Source organism: Folsomia candida, unplaced genomic scaffold (assembly GCF_002217175.1).
Source record: "Folsomia candida strain VU population unplaced genomic scaffold, ASM221717v1 Fcan01_Sc006, whole genome shotgun sequence".
NCBI lineage: Eukaryota > Metazoa > Arthropoda > Collembola > Entomobryomorpha > Isotomidae > Folsomia > Folsomia candida.
Window position 1 is genome coordinate 3,117,951 of NW_019091198.1, and position 22,502 is coordinate 3,140,452.

The window sequence follows — 22,502 nt, forward strand, 5'->3', positions numbered from 1 at the left end:
ACCTTTATTTTAGTAAAAACTAACCCTTGATTCATAGAGTTAGGTGATGGAGTTGGTCCACTTCCCATAGGCATTCCAGGGCTGGGATTCGGAGGTAGGAACGGTCCACCCGAGCGTATATTCCCCTGTTGACCACCTTGGAATTGGTTCGACATTTGGTTCGACATGACACCACCCACGCCTTCCGTCTGCACATCAAAGCAATAGTTAGACTTTCATAATCTATCGTTAATTGCAATTAAGCGTTTCAAAAAATTGAAACTCTGAACCGTGTAGGATAGAAAATGACATAAAGTTAATAACATTTAAACACTCAGTGCAGTAGTAGTAGTAATAGTAGTAATATATAAATGTATATAGTAAGTGGTGTGAATAAACATGAAGTACAATCATAGTACGTACATAAATAGTGCTGATAGAGACAACAACATTTATCAAACCCCTGAAATACGTAAAAGTTTAGATACCACCCAAAAATACAAACAAACGTAAAAAACAATAGGCTAGGAACTGTGAGAAAGAACACATACAATAGAAACATAAAATACACAAACCGAACAATGTTATTAATAGGTAATATATGTAAACTTGATCGGAATCTAGTACCTGAAGCTTTAAACTATTAACTACTTCTTTATGCACAGGGGGACATGTACTGAAAACCATTAAATTTTCAAAATTACTGACAATCACTGCACAATCTGGCTTCGATCCGAAAAACAAGCAATAACAGCGTGCAAGTCACAAGTGCTTTTGATGATGATATTCAAGTTGAAGAAAAGCCGACCAAGCAACACCAGATAAAGAAATTATGTGATTCATTAATAATTGTTAATTTAGAATTTAGAATAGATATTACTAGCAAGTCACATAAGCAAAGCTAGTATAAAGCAAACACAGGCACAAGACAGGAAATTGAACGAATGAATAAAATAGCAGACACGAAAGGAAATGAATTAACTAATGAATGACTGAATTGTTAAGGAGATTTAGGAAATAACAGAGATAACATAAAATTGTGAGCTATGTATATCGAAAGACCGTACCTGTTGATTAAAATAGATTAACCTATTCATGGGATAATTAGCCCCATGCTCAGGTCGAGAAATTCCAATCGCCTTTATAAATCACAACATAAGAATAAAAATTTATATGCATAAACAATTCAAAAGTTTTCAAATCATCATTCATTACTATAAATTATGAACAATGATGTAAACAGTAAGAAAAGGTATTAAAAAAGAAACTACTGTAAAGCAGTTCTGAAATTAGATTTGGGAAATGACCAGAGTACAAAATAAATTCAGAATAGAAAATTATTATTTTCTCAAAACCAAAACTAGATTAGAAATGAATAAAAAATATTTCAGGAAAAGCATTAGCAGTTTGTTGGTTGCAGCCAGCATCTACTAATTATATATATATAAACGTATTACTCATTTAACAAAATAAATCATCAATCAGTTATAAGCAATTCAGGTTTGAACCTCATCATATAACCCAAGGGTTTGAAACATATGTCGCGGCAGTGGTCTGGACTATTAAGTTTAAAAAATCTGTTTGTAAAGATTAGGGATCTAGACGAAGACACGATACTACTTAAGATAATTTAGCCGAATCTGTAACCAATTGCAGGTGAAATTACATAATGTTGATTACCGCTGAATTCATGAGCCGTTGTTGTTGCATGGTTTTCCTCGGCATATGCTGCATTTGTTGAAGTGTTGACATTCTCATCCCTCTTCCAACCCCGACTAGGTCCAAAAAAGTCGAATGACAATTAAAATTTATACATATACTTATACACATAATTATTATAGAAACATCTTGTTCGAAAGAATACCAGATTGTTGCTGATCGTTTTGCTGATGCAGTAAAGCTTGTTGCATTTGTGGATTATGCATCCCTCCTGCATTTCCTTGCATTTGTCCTGGACCCATTCCGGACGACTGCATTCCTGATTGCAACTGAAGCTGTTGCTGGTTCATAAAGTTAGGACTGATCATTTGACCCTGCGGTTGTTGCTGCACTAGCTGTTGCATTTGTTGAGAATTTTGTTGCTGGCCCTGTGGGGCCATATTGACATTCATTCCAGGACCAGGCATTCCTCCAGCCTGCGACACCATCATTCCTCCTCCCTGCCGTTCTAGCATTCCTAAACCAGTGTTTAGCATAGGAGTCATAAGTCTGGTTGGTTGACCTATAAGTGTCCCAGGTGTATTTTGAAGATCCATCATGCCGCCCTGTTGGTTTATTCCCCCTCCTCCCATCCCACCACCCTGCTGATTTATTCCTCCTCCTCCTCCCATCCCACCGCCCTGCTGATTTATTCCTCCTCCCATCCCGCCACCCTGTTGATTTATTCCCCCTCCCATCCCGCCACCCTGTTGATTTATTCCTCCTCCCATCCCACCACCTTGCTGATTTATCCCCCCTCCTCCCCCCATCCCACCACCCTGCTGATTTATCCCCCCTCCCATCCCGCCACCCTGTTGATTTATTGCTCCTCCCATCCCCCCACCCTGTTGGAGTTGTCGTTGTTGCTGCATTCCACCTTGTCCGATTCCTTGGACCATTTGTTGCTGGCCTGGACCCATTCCTTGATGCATTACTGCCCCTCCTCCCATGTTGTTTAACTGGCTTATTTGATTGTTCAGAACGTTCACTCCACCCCCACCACCCAGTTGGTTGAGTGGGGTACCTGGCGGTTTACCCTTGTTCCCCATTTCCTTAATGTGAAGGATTAGTCTCGCCACGAAACTTAGGTATTCATTCTAACAATAAAGATTCAAATACAAATTACTGGTTAATAAAGATCTACGGAAACTTGAACATGATAAAATTTAAATTACCTTTGTCGTGGCTTTGGAATAGACTTGGTTTTCCATTTCGGCTGCATTTTTGTTTGTTGGGGCTCCACAATGTAGAATCGCCTCCTCACTTCGAAATTGAGATACAATTATAATTTTAAATACACACATTTAATTGCACAAATCTCAAGCCTGAATGGTTTTGTAAAGAATATCGACTGAATACTTCTTACATTTTAGCCACCATATTATGTCGAAAGCTCTGAGTTCGCCAAATCCCATCGTCCACGACTTGGATCATTCCAGCCATCTTTATAAATTATTAATCGCCACACCCTTCTTACTTTAACACTTTAAGCATTAAGTTAAACTCCGACTGAAAACAAAATAATAGCGAACTGCAAATTCGTCTGCAATTATTTTTACAACTTCAGAGAGACTTTAACACCTTAATATTTTGACCAGAACTTTTGTAACTAATCTGCTTACTAATAATTAATTATTAAGCAAATAGTAAGTAACGTGTACACAAATTGTGTAATAAACACAATTATCATAAATTCTAATGCCTACAAAAAATCTTGTCTTGTGTTGTGCCTGGTCAGGCCAATTAACAGTTTTCTCTCTCGGCAGTTCCGCACAGAATCTGTGCCACAGATGATGATCGAGCTGATGATCGAAGAACCATGCCCTACCGCCACACACGTATTCTCATTGACTTTCACAATATTTTAATTCTCATTTTTTAATTTTCGAAGTAAAAAACAATGGTTCAATTTTTTAGTTTATCATGACAAATTTATTGAGAAGTACATTCCAGTTTTTTTTACATCAAATGATTGTGGTTAAATTTAGACGATGCAATACATGCATCATAAATTATGATTCATATTTAATCAAAGTGTGGAGTGAATGCAAGATTATTACCAGATCATTATAATTATTTACGCATTTTTTTATGGATCAGATTTGCGTTCGTCAATCGTTTCTTACGTTCAGAGGCAATGGTTCCCTGGTACGAGAGACGAGAAATGGAAAGAGAGCGTTGAGCAGGGGTCGATGAATTGGTTTGAGATGCTGAAGACTTTTGGTGACCGCGAGAAGTATTCGGAACAGAAGTGGAAGATGTAAGGACGGTCTTCTTGGTTGAAAGTTCATGAGGAAAGAGAGTACGGTTCTTATCAGAAGGTGTTTTTGGTGTTTTGGGTCGAGGTGTTTTTGGAGGAGATGAAACAGGAGTTTCCGGCTTGTCTCCCATACTGGAATCGGGGTTTCCCTTTTGGATTGGCCCAGATTGACCCTTCTTCTTCATAGATGAAGAAATGGTGTCTGTAAACAGAGATGATGAGGCTTGACTGTTTCGTTCTCGTTTCTTTGGTGGAGTTTCAGGTAGCTTGTTATTAGAGTCTTTTTTCTCTACTTTTTTCTTCTTGGATCTTTTTCGATTGCCACATTTTTCCCATTTTACCAGCATTTCGTTGTAAACTTCTTCGAATGGTCTTGTCTCTGGATTAACCCTACACACCATACAGATTTAACATTATTGCACTTCTCATATTTGACAATATTCTCTTACCCATTATACTTGATGATGTTAACATAATTTTCGTAATATGCGTCCGGCCGAAGATCATGAGTAAAAGCAAGTCTGTCACAGCTTTTGCAGTCCACTTCTCTGAAAATTCAAAAATGAAACTGACATGAAATAATTCAACTTATTCAACATGTGCTTAATAAAGCATACAATAAAAGCTACTTACAATGGAATAGTTCTCATTCGCCCGTATAATGGGTATCGTTTTCGAAAATCCCAATGTGGTGGTCTTCGAAAGCTGGGGGCTTCACAATTCAAGCGAATTCGATCCGCAATTTTTTGTTTGATGCGAGTTCCCCGGAAACTGACGCAATGGACATGTGGTATCGGACAGTACAAGAATCGATTCAGCTTGTGGCTCTTGTAATATTCATCAGACAAGTAATTTTCTCCTTCCGAGCATCGAAGGTAGCTCCCAGTAGGGTTACGTCGAAATTGCTTTTTAGTTCGGTTATACTCCCTGGGGACTTGTTTCCACATAATTTCACGTGCTTTCTCATTCGCAATTTGAAGAGGTTTAGGTTGAAATGCATTGCGTTTGATGCAAGACTCAAAAATCTTGCTATCTCCTTGAGTCTCCTTTCGATCTTGGGCATCATTTTCGTCCTCATCCCCAAAGCAATAGCTATACGTACCGCTGATAGCTTTCTTAATTCCTTCAGTATCGTCCTCTGACTCATCGTTTTGCTCATTATCCGTCTCTTCTTCACTACCGGAAAAATAATGCGGGTCTATTTCTTCATAATCTGGTAACCAAGTTCTTCGGATTGAAGTCCATGATTGTGGCAAGTCTTCAAACTCATTCTCCAACAACTCTTCAGGTTTAGAAATGGTCTCCTTTCCCCTGCGCTTCTTTCCAAGCTTATTCTTTATCGGCTTGCCTATTTTCTTCATCTATATGAAAATTAAAACATCATAAATACATCATAATTTTTACTTGAAGCTATAACTTGCATAGTAATGGAAGTAAGCAACTCGTTCCGAATTTCTCATAACCACCAGAAGAACTCATACTTAATTAAACGGAACTATTATACTCGTTCTCTCAATATTATCTGCTCACCATGAAAAGATACACAAAGTGTGTAAGTACATACTAATAACTAATGCATAATAATACCAAAGTCGTATTTAACAAAAGGAAACAAAATTTTCATGCCTGTCATAATATCATACCAACTCGGTCAACTTTGCATGCGTTTATTTGCACCAAGTTTGTGTTTTTTTGTTATTATGACATGTAACCATTCTTTCCAACTATCGCACTATCTTGTTGGTGCACTCAACAACATTCATTCGATATCATCCAGAGTTGGTTATGATGGAGTTGAACCTAATCCTAAGTAATTACAGTCTTTTCCAACACCATCAAACAACTCGCTTCTAACTCTCGTCATGCAATGTCCAAACCTAAAACCACCACCAACGAAACAACTACAACGGTACCATTACCATATAATGAGCACACACATATAAAAAAGAAAATCAAAATAAACCATCAAGTCTACGGCATGAACGACTGAATTGTGAAGTAATAATAACCGAGTAAATACATTAGCATTGTAATATTTAACTAACTAACTACGATTCTTGTTGTGCCATTACTATATCTACTTACCTTCCTTGATTTCATTTTGCATTCGCCGAGAGTCAAGTGTTTGAAGCGAAAATGTAACCAGCTCCCCTCTCGTTGTGAATCCAATCCAATTTTTGGTTATCTTGCGTCTCTTGCCTTGTGTGTCAGTCAGTTGTTCAAATTAGCTTGGCAAGTATTAAACAACTCGTATGCATTTTATTAATTGTACTTACCCGAATGAACTGCAAAGCAAATCGAAAAGTTTAATTAATTGTCATTCACGCTTTAAGAGCGACCAGAGTATTGTTTGACCCTGAACAATAAGTAGCAATAAAATTAGAACTGTTAACAAATAATGCGAAACGATAAAGCGCATTTCGTGATTGTTTCATATTTATTCCTTACCTGAGTTGAACAAAGTTGAAAAAAGTTTACTGTTGCAAGTCAAATACTGAAATCAAAACCAGTCGTCTCGGGTTTCAGATTGATTTTCAGAACAACAAGTATCAAAGTTCTATCGACTGACTAAATAGTATACTTGTGAGATTACGTGTGTGATTTTTAATTGTTGATGATCAAGTAATTTTTAGAAAAAGTGGGGAGCGGAGGAAGAACAGTCAGTCGTGATAAAAAACAAAATGAACAATGCCAATCGTCTGGTTCTCTGCTGCTGGATCTTTGGTTGACTTTTTGACCTGATACTTTTTTTCGGTGGGCAGGGGCGTCATATCAAATTTACAGCTTAAGAAAAAGTCAAAAATGGAAACTCTAAATTCGAAAGCTACAACCACAAAATCAACAGGTGTGTAATACCAACTATTTTCATTATATTTTGTATTTTAAATACATATGAATGACTATTAGTTAATAGTTATGTGCTGTTATAAAATGTGAATGCTTATGCTAATAGTTAGATAGCATATAGTTCTAATTTCTAATTAAAATTAGTGGCATGTCATATTTTTTGAAGTCATTATCTCATTATGTTCTTTTGAAAAGAATCTTTTCATCTCGCTGTAAAATTGTGTCACGAACTGGGCAAGTTAATGAGGTACGCCACTGATGTCCAGGTGAAGATAGATCACCTCTTTGAACTTGAGGTCTTTGAACTTGAAGATGTATACGATCACTCCCAAGACAACAAAAATGATGGAACGAATATTACTCCACAACCTCCTTGGCTCCTTGATTTCCAAATTTTCTTATCTCATCTTTTTACGCTAAATTGTCCGTTTATACTCATCAATTTTTATTCCCCAAATGGCTTATCAATTTCATCAATCCGCTTCCTCCCCCAGTATCCTTCATCGGTCACACTCTTCCCACCATCTCCGACGATGTCCCAAATTCAACAACTTGGCAAGTCTCGACGATCTTTTGGACGTCTTTTCCTCGTCTCTCGTCATTCCCTCGGCTACTATAAGTCAACCTGTCATTGGATCTGCACTACTTTCACGAGTCTCATCCTCACGCTCTGAAGCCGCATTGATCCTTAGAAGAACAGGAAGAATTGCAATCAATTTCTCCAGCTTTGGGAACAACAATGGTTTTAGGAAAACGGCTTCGTCCAAGGGGATCAGATGTTCACCACTCCGACGCCAAGTTTCGATTTCAACGCCATTTTGTGGACAAGGGCATTGCATGAGATATTGTTCAATCAAAAATATTCAGAACTCCTCCATGGGACCCATCAAATTTGAAGAAGAAAATCAAGACAAAATTATTGCTTCGAAAATTGAGAAGCCTTCAGAAGTGATCGTCTTCGATTTGAATCAGAACATCATTAACGAATAGATTCCGGAAAGTATAGTCCAAAGGAAATGGATTCGGACCCAAACAAAGCAGACTAAATTCACAAATGTTATTTATTCATTATGATGTCATAGCAAATTATTATGTACTCTCTAACGATTTATGTCTTAAAATAAATTCTACCAGTAATAACTTACCACAATTTGTCCTTTTGTTTCTCTAAATTTTACAATCTAACTTTATTATAGTTAGTTAAACCATTAAGTGAGTACAAATTAATTTTAACCTTCTTGTTTACTAGCTTAATATTATTGGTAGCAGTTTTAAGGTCTAGTTTCACTTTCTTATTTGCCCATGTCATTTTCAAAAGGGTGTTGGATTTCAACCAAGTAAATGTTTGCATGAGTTTGATACATACTTATATCCTTAAGATATATTGCTTGGTTTTTATTATACAGTTCGATTGTGATTATAATGAGGGTGTTGAGACTTAATGAGGATAGGACTGCATTTCATTTCATTATTATTATTGTTTAATTTCGTCATGCACGTGTGAATGATGTGGCAATTATTACTTTAATAGAATTATCTTCAGTTCGTTAAATCTTTCCTTATACATACATATTTCCTTTCAGGCATGGATTCGAATATGACCAACTCGTCGGGTGTTGTCCTTCGTGAAGACGTGTTCACATGCCTTTCCAGAAATGGAGAAACGTTTCGTCTCGTCCTAACCAAGACACATTTACTTCTACACAATTCGAAAGATCACTCGAGAATGAGCCGATATGCTGTCGAGGACATATTTGGATGTCATACGCTTCGTCATAAGAAGCAGGATGCGTCCTATACGTCTGCCTACATCTGCTTCTACCTGTACCCTCGGAACAAAAAGAAGGGACTCATGTCCAACATCAAGTACAGGGAAAAATGTGTGCTTGTCTTTGAAGTTAAAAAGTCGGGAAACTCGTTTGATAAAAATTTGGATATTGCGACGCTGTGGAAGAACGAAACATTAGGTGTTTTAGCTAGCAAGTACCCAAAATGGCAGTTGCAAGAGTCAGGAAGTAGTAATCCGAACAACAATGATGGCACAAAAATGGTATCAACAGCAATTAGTAAGGACATCATGGATCACAGTACTCGGACTGGTGAGCCGAAATTACCTCTGGCAAGTTACCTGTCATTCTTGAGACGCTTCTTGGTAATTCTCAACCCAAAAAGTGGTCAAGGGAAGACTATGGAAATGTTCCAGGTATGATTGATTTTATTACGAGGATGATTACTTTTAGTCTCACGTTTTTTAAGAGTATCTGATTAATGACCATACACTTGGTTTTATGGCATGGATTGATAACTTATTGGTACAATTGATAATAAGGATTGCTTAATGCCATTTTGTTGTACTTCAATTAGTATCCACCCTCGTGAAATGAAATTGTATACTAAGGTTATTATCAACCTCGCAAGCTCCCCTCCTAAGCACATATATTGACTGCAATTATAGTTTATCCCTCCCTGCTGTTAACACCCACAATCGATGATATCTCTTGTTGAGCCGTGGGCACATAGTTCAATTGCAGAATGTGTGACATCACTTTCCACTCATGTCATTTCCATTCATACAGTTATTAATTGGAACTGCAGTATCATTGTCATTATTTATGTCATTAAGATTAATATTTGACGTCTATGATTCGACTTTAAATACCTTTCATCGATATAAATTAAGAAATTGATTAATTGACTGAAGAAAGTTCAAAATCATTCTAATAATCAAATCACTATTGTTCAAACTAACAAGCTTTTGTTGAATTGTTGGTGCTTCATAAATACTTTAGTTAATTTAGACAAGGAATTGTTACATGCATATCATGAATGAAATATTTATTTGTACATATTGGCACCTTCTCTTACGATTAGATCTCATTAAAAACGATCTCAGTTGAAATATGGCTTCAATTTGTTATTTACAGGACAAGGTTGCCCCCACTCTGAGAGAAGCAGGAGTAAAAATGGAGTTGCTTGTTACCCAGCATCCAGGCCACGCGAGAAACATGATATCATCCGCTGACTTGTCGGAAATCGATGGAATTATAACCGTGGGAGGAGATGGAATTTTATACGAAGTTGTCAATGGACTCAGAGCTCGGGAGGATGCATCTAGAATTGCTAATGTATGATTTAGTAGTTAAATTAAGTCGTCAACCTTTTATAACATCTTCATTCATCACTTATATTTGGGTCAAACTCTTAGATTCCTGTTGGGGTTATTGCTGGTGGATCTGGGAACGGCTTAGCTCGATCCCTTGCAGAATACTCTGGAGAGGCAGAAGACTACCTTCGAAATCCTGTATTGTCTACAACACTAGCGGCGGCTCGTGGAAAAGTTTTAAAAGTCAATTTGGTCAGTACCAGTATTATTTCACTTGGCTTAAAAGCAAATTTTTAATAAATTAATAATTAGATTCTAATGCGTATCATTTATGTTCTATGTTGATATAATTGTAGGCGGAAATTGATCTTGATGGGAAAAAGATTTATTCCTTCTTATCCGTGGGTTGGGGCCTCTTGGCTGACATTGATGTCGAAAGTGAAGTCTTGCGAGCCCTTGGAGAGTCACGATTTACGATTTGGTCGTTCTACCGTTTAGCAAAACTCCGATCATACAAAGCCAAACTTTCCTTTGTCCCATCCATCGTCACATCTGCTGATAAAATCAATCAAAACGAAATTTCAAAGGATAGAATTCAACTCGTTGAACCGACCATTATCGATGGGGATTTTGTATGTATTTACGCCACATATCAATCATATATAGGGTCGGACCTTGTATTTGCTCCAAATGCTGCTCCAAATGATGGCTTAATTCATCTGGTTTACATGCTGGGAGATATTGGGCGAGCACGAGCCACTCAATTTTTGATTAGCATCGATAAAGGTAGTGCATTTTGGATTCTACCAATAACATGTTTGATATCGAAAAGAAATGTTGATTAATTGTTGTGTAAACTATTCTTTAGGAGCCCACCTGGATGTGGAAGGTGTGAAATATGTTACCGTCAAAGAATTTACCATTGAAAGAGAAGGAGGAATTGAAGGAAACCCTACCATCGACGGGGAAAAAGTGGCTGGTGATAAGATCCATGTGAAACTATCTCCAACGCCCCTGAACCTATTCTCGCTTTAATTCAGTATTAATTCCTCCATCGAATTATTAGAAGAGCACCATTTTGTCAGAAGTAACCCGATATGATTCGCTTACAAATTCCAAACTCTAGTTACTGTGTATTAGTCATTCAGTACAATCAATGGTTGTATGTTTTGTATAAAACAAAAGTATTCCGCTATTATTGTGATATATTGTCAACAATATGCATGTGCATAAAATTCTAAGGATTATTACCTGTAGCAGTATTGCAATCAATGTTTTAATGAGTAATAATATTTTTCTCAATCCTACTGGCTGTAAACCGTATTTTAAAATAAATTGTGAAATAAATCAAACCATATTTATGATGCATACTTATGATGCTTACATATACGTACATACACCTCAAATGCACAAAACCAGAAATAAAGGTGCATAAACCGATTGTTTTGCTTTCACAACATTCATAAAATCTTTTATTTGAAGCTTACTACTCTTTGAAACGAGCTCAAACTATTTAAAACTAACATCAATAATGTAATTCATCATTTCAATAAAATAACACAAAGATTATTACAAACTACCTTTTTTAAAAATACGGACAGTATATTGTGCATTCCAGAACGTGCACTTTCGTTAAAAGGTAATTTTTAAGTGCTGTGATATAATTATTCAACTATTTTTGATATATGTATATTTATATATTTATATGTATATACCGAAGGGTGAAGATCAAGGTACTGGTAATCTCACGAATCAAGTGTGCAATCTTATCATCGTAGCAATAGTCAATAGTAATTTATATTTCAAAATACTGAATAGCATAGCAGGTTCCATTGTATCTTAAAAAAGAGCATCTTTCTCCATCTTCTAAATTTCTGGTATCAAATAATTTTAGTTGGTCATAAAATATAGGACTATTAAAGATCTGTCCAACTGGAATAATAACATATCAATAGCTGAATAGCATAATCCAAAATAAAAAATAATACCATGAATATTGACTTTTTAAATAAATAGGCTAAAATTACAAAATATATGTAAAAGAATCATCTAAAAAAGTAAAACCATGCATATTGCAATATGTAATGTCGCCAAAATAGCTGACCGTTCTTGTTTGAATACAATGACTACAACAAAAATTGTACCACTATTGCTGTACTGTAACATAAATAAAATTCATAAACAGTGGAAAAAGTAAATACAGTATGCAAGCAGGTAACTGTAAGTCTAAACTCATGGAATAATAAAATCTGGTCGTAGTAGAAAGAAATGGCTGCCTACATCATTGAAGAATGACATAAAACAAAGGAATACTAAATATCGGTGGTATTTTTAAAACTATATAACGAGGACATTGTAAAATAGTCATTAATCAATCAAAACTGAACTCTGTTATAAGTACATAGACTTGGCTCTCAGATACTGATTCTAAATCCATACACTAATGGTAAATGTATTAATAGTTCTGTGACAGTTGGGAGACGACATACAATGAGAAAGAGAGAACTAACTTTTACGAGAAACGAGCAAGTTGATATTCTCTTGACAGTTACTTAATATCTTTTTGACAATTTCAAGACCCATGTTTGACACGTCTATTCCATCAACTTGCAATATCTTGTCGCCGACTTTTACTGTGGAATCCACTGTGTCAGTACCAACTACGTAAATACCCTAGAAAATATACACCATAATTAATAATAAGCATAAGTAGTTTATGTAATCCAATTTTTTAGACTTTGTCGTTCTGAATACATACCTGCCCATCTAGGCCGTGACCTACTGCAGGCGCTTCACTTACAGAGAAACCTAGTGAATTGATCTTCTTAAACTCAATAGCAACCTAGATATTCAAAATAATTAGATTAATATTAGAATAATAATCAACAATAAATAACATAGTTCCTGTCGTGATTGGATTTAATACTTACAACTCGTGCATTTTTATGAGTTCCAAAAATCCAAGGTTTTTTTCCTAAGCTTGGAATTCTAGAGATGCCGGATGTAGGGATGTTTGAAAGACTAGTGTCAGCCTCATTATTATTTTCAGATTGGTATGCAGCATTGTCTACATTGTTGGTTGTTTGGTGGGGAGGAGATATTGGTAATGCGGTACGCAAAGTGTCGGCGGTGGTCGTAAACTTGGGAATTCTTGTACCACTTCCAGTCCTTTTTAAATCGTGTTTCTCTGGTGAAGGTTCACCGAAACGAGAGATTTTTGTCCCGGTAATGGAATTGTCAAGGTTGCTATTTGCATTTGATTCTGGAATACTGCTAGAATTCATGCTGCGGTTCTCTACAATAGTGGAAGTAATAATTCCACCACCAGTAGCATTTCCAGTAGAAGAAGACGACGAAAATTTTGGTGAAACTAAAGAGCTTTTCTGAGTAGAATTTGCTAGCGATGGAGAAGTAGCAGTGGTCGTTATTTCATCTCTTGTTTTACCATTATCAGCGGAACCAAATGATGGTATCCTACTGGGATTTACAGTTCTTGCAATAGACGGCTTTGGACTTAAAATTTCTGGCTTCTTAAATTGAAACTGACTCTGTTGTTGGCCGCTAAAATTGTGCACTGCTGATGACTTGACTGGCGATTGGAATGAAGTGGTTTTGGGAATGCGACTATTCAGGCCTCCTATGCTGCTTGTTGAACTGGTTTGACTCCCCCAACTTTTCTCAGTTGTGTCATGATTCATGTAACTTTTACCAGCTTCCAAAGATTGATCGACGAATGGAGGACTTTGGGTGGAATGGAACTGTTGGTGGTGGTTGTTGCTGTCACCCGAGGAGGAGATAGTTACGGGTAAGTGACTATTCACAAACTTATTGGAATACGTCAATCCAAATGTAGGGATTTTTGAATGATTTTCACTTCGAGTAGAAGAAGATACGTTCGCAGGTAATACGTCCAAGCTTGTATCATTAATAACTTGCTCTGGTGAATGATGCATTCCAATTTGCTGACGTGATAACAATGGGCTGGGTTTCGGTGGTACTGCTGGGGGTCCTTTAGAAGTATGGAACATTGAACTTGGTATGCCGGACGGAACAATTGGTTTCGGCTTAACTTTGGAGTCCACGTGATCTGTTTCTTCGTTTAGACCGACATTGGAATATAACACTTCTCCTTCCAAAGGTGGGGGTGCAGGATTATTGCGATGATCATCTTGTTGCTGTTCTGTTATTATTTCTGCATCTTGCCAACGATCTTCGCGTAAAAATTCTGTCGTTCTTTTATCCACACTTTCTAGAGCTGATTCAATAGTTTTCACTAAATTTTTCGAGTCAAGTGTCCCCTTATCTAAATCAAGTGTAGATGATCCTCCTTTGTCCAGATTTTCTTCAATAGAAGAAGACGCAGCGTCGGAGTCGTCAATATCTTTGGAAATAGTGTATGTTTTATTCAAATTGAAAACCTCTTCATCATCGTCAGCCATTGAACTTTTTGTATTTCGATTAGAGGCAACATTCATGTCCGTAGACTTTGAGACGACTGAAGGTGATGTAGATGAACTAGTACTAGAATGGTAAGGTTCGGCTGTTGTTGGTAGTGGAAATATTCTGCCAACGATTGGGGAGGCCCGAGCATGGCCTTGGGTATCTTGAGGAGTCGGTGATCCAAGTCCTGAACCACCGGCTCCACCAGAGGAGCGAAAAAATGCAGCCCGTCTTGCAGCCACGTGGTACGGAGGAGGACTTTTTCGAGCCATTTCTGTAGCTGAAACGCCATAACTCTCACGATTAGATTTATCAGGACCATCCGGCAGCCCAGTAAATCTAGTTTCAAGTTGGGAAGATCCTGCTGTAGAAACATCCAGCTGCTGGTTTTTCCCAACGTCAGAAATATCTTGGTGGTTGTTTTGTTGAGATGATATATATGACTGCCCCGTAGTTGAAAGTTGCTGTGGATATGAAGAGGAGGAGGAAGAAGGGGTCGAAGAATAGCTTCTAGTGGCAACATTGGCTGGTGCCACACCAGGCAAGCCAATGGTGTCAATACTGCTAATTCCATGTAATGGGGATTTGTAATCTACTTTTGATGTGGACGCTCCGGATGTTAGTAAATTTGATTGATACGCAGAATAACTTGAATTGACAGGAATTTCTGGAACAGCCTTAGCTTTAGATGACGTATCGGGAATATCAATAGAAGTTTGGACGGAATTTATTCGGGTCGATGCAATACTAGTTTTTGGGTCGCCACTGCCACTCTGCAATTTACAATTAATTTACATATTAAACCTATCGTCAAGTCTAATTCTGCGACAATGTGTTTAAAAACCAAATTATAGCAATGCAATACTTCTTAGTTATGTATGCATATATACATACATTCAAAAACCTCATTGTTACTTACTAGTCGGAATCCTTATGCACGCATGAATATATATTTCACATTTAAGATATTTAAAATATTTATATAATAGGAGGATTTAATACGAGTTCGCATAATTTTGAAAAAAATTGTGAAGTAAGTTGATATGCACAAGTTCTCAAACAAATTTTCAAGTCAATTTTTTTTGGGAACTTGCGAACTCTGTCTCTTCTGCTAACGATGCGAACCCGTCATGAATACCCGCAAGAAATAAGTTAAATTTTTTACCGGCTGCTCTTCCGGATAATCTCCATCATACTCTGGTTCATCCTAAAATAGACAGAATTTTGATTGAAATTCATCCAGTCGTGTGATCAATATCTCTCTGAGCTTTCATTGCTATATAATCTTACCGTGTTGACAATATCTCCATTGTGTTCTTTAGATTGTCGATTGTGAATGTGAGAAGCGTGCTTTGCCAATGCTCGTAGCTCTTTGGGGTATGGTGTCGGAGCTCGGAGTAGTCCTCTTTTGTTTACATTGGACTCAATAACCACCGGTTCCACATCCGTCAGGAATTTGATGGACGGTTTACTTCGTCGAGGTAAAGGATTATCATTTGACTCGTCAATGTATTTCCTTGCTTCGTCTGTAAAACGACAATATAGTAAATATCAAATTCCCACTGATCAATCCATATCACTCACTAATTCACTATTCTTTAATTGAATTTCATGACGCATGCAAGTCAATTGTAAAACCTCTCTCGGTGACATCAATGCTATGTACACATATCCTGAACAATTTCAGGTGAGGAATATAAGACTAGGCAAATTAAGTGATTTCGCAATGAACGCGAACATGCATAAGACAAATTATAGTTTTCTAGTTTACACTAGCTTTCGACAGTCATGTTTAACCTCCATCAGGATAATATGGATTTTTAAAAAATATTTAAAAATTACTAAAACAATAAATTATCCTTGAATCATGACAGTTTTATACAAATTGTAACACTATATACGACAACTTCAAAGAAACCAACTTTTTTAAGGTACATATTTCATATTTATGAAGAAATTTATTGATTTGAAAGCATTTGAAGCACTAATCCTAAATACATATATATGTCCATATGATTTACTGGAAAGTCAATTCTCGAATCTCGATCACCATGATTATCACAAATTCATTTTCACATGGGATTTCAAATGCAGTACGTGATTGTCATGTTTGGGCATGTCAAGGAGCCAACGTGCTTTCCCTCACACTCCAGCCTCATCGCTAACTCTCTTGACAAATTATCTGGATGAAGTGAAAGCAGTCAAACACAATATGAGTTTGGTAACTTTCAGCCGTCGCTAATTTCCCCAACGTCGATCGAAAAGTATTATTGTGTTTTAAATGCGATGCTGCTGGAATGAATGCCATTTGACTCCAACAAGAATACAATTTGGAGGAGTCAGCCAGTCAACGAACAACGCAGAGAAAGCAAACAAAGAGTGAAAGGAAATAAACATGTTTGCAGAGAAAAGATTCTCAACCTGTCTCCTATAAGTCACCTAGTCAAGAAATGTTTTGTAAAAAAATAATTTGTAAACAAAGAAGTCGGGAGTCTTCCACATCCTTTTTCTGGTACTAATAATAATCCTTTTGGGAAAACTGAATTTTTCTTTGACATTTACAATCTCGAAGGAGTTGTTTATAGAGAAATTCTGTACAACAGCAGCAGCAAACTTTAACAAGCCGACCTTATTACGTTTAGCGAGAAAAATGTAGGACACGACAGTCAACTGAGATAACTGTGCGCTAGGGACTTACCTCCATTGTAAGGCAACTGTGGTAAGAGATAGCAAGTTAACACATGTTGTCCGGAAGCAGGATCAATTTCTTTAGGAAAAAAAATGAATTATAAATAATTAAGTTCTAAATTATTCAATGAGTTCTGTCTATATCGTAATTAGTTTGGATATTTAATCCTGTAACTGGCAATTTAAACACCAAGTTACACTGTGAAATTTACCTGAGGTCAATGGAAGAAGTGGTTTGGACTGAGACTCTGACAGCCAAAGTGCACCCAACTTGGTAATGCTAAGAATAGAAACGGGCAAATGGACGACGAGGTTTCCAGACAGCGTGAAAACTTTTAGAGCGCTCAAGTGTCCAACTTCCGATGGAATCTCTTTCAAACGGTTCTTGGACAAACTTAAGACGGTCAAAGAGGTACAACTCCCAATCTCTTTCGGCAGCGAGGACAGCAAGTTATCATCCAAGTAGAGGGTATGCAGCTTTCTCAAGAGACCTGAAAAAAGATAATCCCGCCCACGTTATTAGCACGGATCGCTGCAATATGTTTCTTGACACACATAATTTTTGTGAAAGCAACATGTTTCAAACAGAAAATTTATTTCAAACGTTTAAAATATTACTCAATCATCGTTTAAAAACAGCAATAAAATCTCACCCATTGAAGCCGGCAGGGCTTTCAGAATATTTCCCACAATGCTCAACTCCTGCAAATTCTTCAGATTTCCAAACTCCTCGGGAAGATACGAGATAGAATTACAATCGAGGCGAAGGACAGATATGTTTTCCAGCTTTGTGAACGAGTCAGGTAACGACTATGAATGACAAAAAACAAACCATTTTTACTTTTCCTTCTGGTCATATGTATTCATCCATATTAAGCAACATGCAAAAATGAGACTGGGAATCGGGACAGAATGCAGAGTGTGATGAGACTCTTAATATACAAGGAAGAGCAAGTGCCGTTCCTAAAAAAACAGTTTCCAAGCAGAAAACCTAGAAAATAGGCGATGCTATTGAAATAAATTAAAGACATGGATTCAAGCAGGAAATGGAAATATCACCCCATTTTCTAGGACATATGTATACCAAGGAGGAACAAGAGAATCCTCGGGTGAGCGAAGGAAATATGGGGAGAATGGATTATAGGCAAAAGAGTTCCAAGAATTGTAGTTGGCAATAAAAGTGAGAGCAACGAGTCGGAGAAAAGTTTTCCGATTTAAACTGAGCACGTACCTGTAAGCTGTTTACGTTTAGTGTTACGTCCGACAACTGAGTACATTTGCTAATTTCTTCGGCAATCCCTTGAATCTCATTTTGTGACGCATCCAAGCAGTTCAACTTTGTCAGGTTCCCGATGAACTGAAACGGCAATAAAAACCAAACATTAAAGTAGTGCGACGACGACGACGCGGTGTGGAAATTGCATAATAACTACAGCATGTAACACTGTAACAGTATGGCCTTTACGACTTATAGCATTCACATAATTAATATTCAATATCTTCCTCCCTCACTTGTTTTCTAGAATAACAGAACAGAAATAGAACAGGTCTGCTAAACTGCTGCTGGGTTTTCTGTTCTATTTCCCTTTTCCAGTTTCTAGATCTATTCAGGTAGTCTCATCTATAACTCACTACTTTTGTATACATTTGGTCGAGAGTCGAGACACATATTCTGCACAGAAACTTTGCAGATACATTCCCCAAGGCACACATGAGCAGGTTTTGTCTACCATTTGGGAGTATAACCACATCACATTTTTATATTTGGAGACAACCCAGGTTTTTTAAAGTACTCAGAAACTCGTTACAGAATGCATATAAAACAAACAGAAATTAAAATGAAACGAGCCGGAACATAACGTCTTCCAATTCTAGAGAAACATGACAATAAAATAAATGTGGAAAAGAATCTTAGAATCTTGGAGTTTTCTGCTTATTTTATTTTTGGTTCCTAATTCTTTATAAAGACCACTGGCAACAAATGAAATACATAATAATATATAGTATCGGATACTGTCCAAAGTGAGGGTATACTTGTTTTTATGATTTATAGGAAAAACACTAACGAAATCTGTATAAATGCATGATCTGTTGTGAAGGGAATGAGAAGGATAATACATAAAGGACGCTATACATAGTTTCATGCAGCTATGGATCATGTATCGTCATAAAATGGGGATTATTTTTAACTATATATGGAATACACAGGGTTGTTGAAAAGTATTTGCAAGATAATCCGAAATTAATGAAAATGAAGCTCAGAGCGCTTATAGACATCATCCTGCTTGAACTCTTAACAACGCTTCAATCACTTCATGCCAGTTAAAGTATTAGAACAAAGTTGAAAAGGACCCTTGGAATAATGGAGGACTAATATAAGGACAAAGTTAATTCTTAGGTATCCCCCCAGACAGAATGATACTCGAAGTTTAACTCGAAAACAACATGTTTTATAAATAAAGTCAGTTTTGATGATCCCGTCAATATTCTATAACATCATGGAGTTATAGTCAAAAAACCCTAAGTAAAACCCCATTGACGTCCACTTGAATTTCCTCTGTATTCAATATAAATAACTTTCTAAGTAGGTAACTATTTACAACACCCGCAAATGACAATTTGTGATGGAAAGTTGCTTATCAAAGTCTCGAGATAATTTTAAAATTGTACATATGAAGTGAAGACGATCAGGATGCTCAATTTATCAGTCTCCAGTATTCATACAAGTATTTAAATTAAATCACTATAATTGAGCACAAAATAAACCGTACAAGCTAATTTTCAACTACTAAAATAAACTGTTTTAATACCTTTGGAATTGAGCGAATAGTATTGTTGTCGCACCATAGTTCGGTTAAACTTGACAACGTCCCAACCACGTCCGGCTGAAAATATTTATTAAAAAAACATGTTAGTTCAACAAGTCCGAAAAGTCAATTCGTAAAATTCGATTTCTGCTGCAGTTACTCCTAAAAATTAGAATTTAATGCAAAAAAGTACTCGACCGTACTTATTTATGAGTTATAATAACTTGTGCAACTGAAATGTCGGCAGTGCTTAATACACGAGAACCCTTCATGATATATAATATGTAAGAGCCGAGTTAACAAGTGAACATTTTTTTAAACTCATCAAGTGAAAACCACTTGACTTGGCGTGAAAACTTTTTTAATTAGGCAAACTTGCATATAGTTGCGGAAAATCAGCATGAGTTGAAGAGGGATTTGCGAAGGAGTAGTATTACATAATAAATACTTACCAAGTCAGCCAAATCATTTTGGCCAATGTCAAGTCTCTGCAAGTGATGCAACCTACTCATTGATTTGGGCAGCGTCTGGATGGCATTTTCTCGCAACTCTAAGACTTTCAACTTGGTGAGACGACCAAAATTTGCGTGAAGAAATTCTAAATATGTATCGTTGAGGAAAAGTTCTTCCAAGTTCACGAGTTGAGAGATCCCTTCTGGTAGTTTCGTAAGATGATTCATGCTGAAATAAAGGAATAAGTAACAATTATGTAACCCAAAAGCAATATCAAATTTGACACTGTTGCGAGTTGTGCTTTATTTAATATTCCTTCGCTTTCATAAGTAAAAGTTGCTCACCTGAGGTCGAAGTAGACCAAGTTTTTGCAATTTTTGATGGTATCTGCAACATCGGTGATTGCTGAAAAACAAAAAAAATAACAATTTAAACACTATTGAAATTAAATTAAACATTTGCTCTTAGTTTTCCATTACTAAAGTATTGCTTTCTCTACACCTTTGTTTTTGAGAGGTTAAAAAGAGAATATGGCATCGCATAACATTACAGAAACTGTTCAAAAGATCGTTGTGCAGGCATCAATTTACGAACATTTTCAACGCTTCGTTAACCCGGACTGTTGTTCCAAAACACTTTGAGACTGTCGACACAATCCTGATCCAATCCTAGGCGCATCCTACTCGGCGACCTAAATGCCGACATGCTGAATCGTGAATGATTATACTGCGAGTCGTATATGTATGTAGCAGTAGGGATGATATAAAATGGACCATCAGCTAGACCAGAACAGCTTAATTATACTTCCATCACTATCCTGTCATTACCCTACTCCTCTTCCTAGTCTATCGTGTCAGGAAGATTTTCACAACCGCAACTAATAGCTTTGAATTTAGCTTTGAATTGATTATGCACCACATTATCATCAGACAAAGTGGGAAGTGGAACGTAAGGATACACGAGCAAGGCAAGGATGTTAAAACGAAGTCCAAAATAACCCAAGACTTTCACCCAAAGTGACTGAAACATTCCTTTTTAATAAATAATTACCAACCCTCCTCGTCAAAGGAGACCAGGTAGGCTGAACCAGAAATGTCAGACCGTGAGCAAACCAAAGTAAGTGGTTCTAAATTCATCTTAACAACGTATTTGCAAGAATATAAATATAGTTGCTTTGTTACCCATCTAAATACGTAGCCTCGCCTCGTCATCGTCACTTAACTTATTCAGCATCATTTTCTTTAGAAGCAGTCGTGGAGCTTTCTTTTCCTCCCACACTTTCATTTCGTGTATGTACCACACCACGCTGTACTTCCCGTATCAAATTCAAGACTTTTCTCTCCCTTTGGCTCCCAAACAATGGAATATGCACCGGGATCATTGTCATTCATCCGCCTACAGAGTAATACTAATGTTACATGAGCGAAAGAGATTGAGAGAGCTGGAGTTAGTCCGGAGGCAAATTGAATTAAACTTGTCCATTTTCCTACCAATTTGCGACACACACCACATCAGAGTGAGAGCTTCGCAAATAGGACGCTGAGTCACAAAGTGGGACGTACGCAGTCATGACAAAAGCGATGTAAACACTTAAAACAAAGGGTCATGATGAACGTACGTATTCCATCATGTGACAATTCCCCCTGCCACTGCTGGATATGTGCATGCATAAATATTTTCCAGCATATTGTGCACACTGCCTACCACGGCTTTTCAAATTCTGATTTCAAGTCAAGTTTACGATACAAGACACATCTTTATACCGTGAATAAGAACAACGATGAATGATACATACTGTTAAATGTAAAATAAGTTTATGTATGAAATTTATTGAATACGCGTCTACAATTACCCCGTGTCGTGGTGATGGTTGCCATGGAGACGACGGGGGTGGGATTTTTGGGTGCGCGTCTCTCTTTGTTAAGTCGTAGTAAGATAGTAATTAGGAATAGTCAACACAGTCGAGTTTTAGTCGTTGTCAGAGTCAGACATTTTGGATTTTAGTCGTCGTGGCAGGCAATCAAGTTTAGAATTGTTAGTTCTTTTTTGTTGCACGATCAATTTATAATTAAAGTAAGTCATCAATCAACTCGTGTTGTTGCAGAGCTCTGAATTGTGTTGACCATCGTTTAATTGATTTAAATAAAATCTAGTTTAAGTAGATAAAATAATCGTATAATTCACTCAGTCACTTTCTTAATTCCAACGAGCAAAGCACAATTAAATA

At 36.9% G+C, this 22,502-nt stretch overlaps 4 protein-coding genes across 4 annotated transcripts in view; 1 reads left to right on the plus strand and 3 right to left on the minus strand.

Moving 5' to 3' along the window:
- Positions 1 to 3,489, minus strand: part of LOC110850809 (mediator of RNA polymerase II transcription subunit 15) — a 5,556-nt gene extending 2,067 nt beyond the window's left edge. The window contains exons 1-6 of the mRNA XM_022098380.2: positions 3,044 to 3,489; positions 2,853 to 2,940; positions 1,844 to 2,774; positions 1,660 to 1,754; positions 1,047 to 1,118; positions 25 to 188 (exon numbers count right to left, since the gene is read on the minus strand). Coding sequence (XP_021954072.2) covers positions 25 to 188; positions 1,047 to 1,118; positions 1,660 to 1,754; positions 1,844 to 2,774; positions 2,853 to 2,940; positions 3,044 to 3,120 — 1,427 coding nt within the window. The 5' untranslated portion in view covers positions 3,121 to 3,489. The remainder of the gene's footprint in view (positions 1 to 24; positions 189 to 1,046; positions 1,119 to 1,659; positions 1,755 to 1,843; positions 2,775 to 2,852; positions 2,941 to 3,043) is intronic.
- A 97-nt stretch (positions 3,490 to 3,586) lies between these two features.
- On the minus strand, positions 3,587 to 6,240 carry LOC110851210. The gene is made up of 5 exons (XM_022098897.2): positions 6,214 to 6,240; positions 6,023 to 6,136; positions 4,571 to 5,298; positions 4,387 to 4,485; positions 3,587 to 4,327 (listed from the first exon to the last, which is right to left on the minus strand). Exons 2-5 carry the CDS (start codon positions 6,035 to 6,037, stop codon positions 3,751 to 3,753), a joined length of 1,419 nt encoding a protein of 472 aa, XP_021954589.1. The 5' UTR covers positions 6,038 to 6,136; positions 6,214 to 6,240; the 3' UTR covers positions 3,587 to 3,750.
- Positions 6,241 to 6,313: 73 nt separating this feature from the next.
- On the plus strand, positions 6,314 to 11,255 carry LOC110850940 (sphingosine kinase 2). The gene is made up of 6 exons (XM_022098549.2): positions 6,314 to 6,782; positions 8,368 to 8,987; positions 9,709 to 9,909; positions 9,990 to 10,139; positions 10,244 to 10,673; positions 10,756 to 11,255. Exons 1-6 carry the CDS (start codon positions 6,740 to 6,742, stop codon positions 10,920 to 10,922), a joined length of 1,611 nt encoding a protein of 536 aa, XP_021954241.1. The 5' UTR covers positions 6,314 to 6,739; the 3' UTR covers positions 10,923 to 11,255.
- Positions 11,256 to 11,330: 75 nt separating this feature from the next.
- LOC110850935 overlaps positions 11,331 to 22,502 on the minus strand; it is a 40,243-nt gene continuing 29,071 nt past the window's right edge. The window contains exons 3-14 of the mRNA XM_022098542.2: positions 20,620 to 20,680; positions 20,275 to 20,503; positions 19,826 to 19,900; positions 18,247 to 18,372; positions 17,669 to 17,825; positions 17,228 to 17,506; positions 17,026 to 17,094; positions 15,618 to 15,853; positions 15,493 to 15,534; positions 12,818 to 15,100; positions 12,646 to 12,729; positions 11,331 to 12,560 (exon numbers count right to left, since the gene is read on the minus strand). Of these exons, the coding sequence (XP_021954234.1) occupies positions 12,393 to 12,560; positions 12,646 to 12,729; positions 12,818 to 15,100; positions 15,493 to 15,534; positions 15,618 to 15,853; positions 17,026 to 17,094; positions 17,228 to 17,506; positions 17,669 to 17,825; positions 18,247 to 18,372; positions 19,826 to 19,900; positions 20,275 to 20,503; positions 20,620 to 20,680 (3,809 nt within the window). The 3' untranslated portion in view covers positions 11,331 to 12,392. The remainder of the gene's footprint in view (positions 12,561 to 12,645; positions 12,730 to 12,817; positions 15,101 to 15,492; positions 15,535 to 15,617; positions 15,854 to 17,025; positions 17,095 to 17,227; positions 17,507 to 17,668; positions 17,826 to 18,246; positions 18,373 to 19,825; positions 19,901 to 20,274; positions 20,504 to 20,619; positions 20,681 to 22,502) is intronic.

Bases quoted from the DNA above. Each gene is read 5' to 3' on its own strand.
- LOC110851210 (XM_022098897.2), bottom strand. The intron at 4,486-4,570 runs GTAAGTAGCTTT...TTGAATTTTCAG, and splicing joins CGAATGAGAACTATTCCATT to AGAAGTGGACTGCAAAAGCT. The intron at 4,328-4,386 runs GTAAGAGAATAT...TATGGTGTGTAG, and splicing joins AACATCATCAAGTATAATGG to GGTTAATCCAGAGACAAGAC.
- LOC110850940 (XM_022098549.2), top strand. From the start codon at position 6,740: ATGGAAACTCTAAATTCGAAAGCTACAACCACAAAATCAACAG. The intron at 9,910-9,989 runs GTATGATTTAGT...TCAAACTCTTAG, and splicing joins ATGCATCTAGAATTGCTAAT to ATTCCTGTTGGGGTTATTGC. The intron at 10,140-10,243 runs GTCAGTACCAGT...ATATAATTGTAG, and splicing joins AAGTTTTAAAAGTCAATTTG to GCGGAAATTGATCTTGATGG.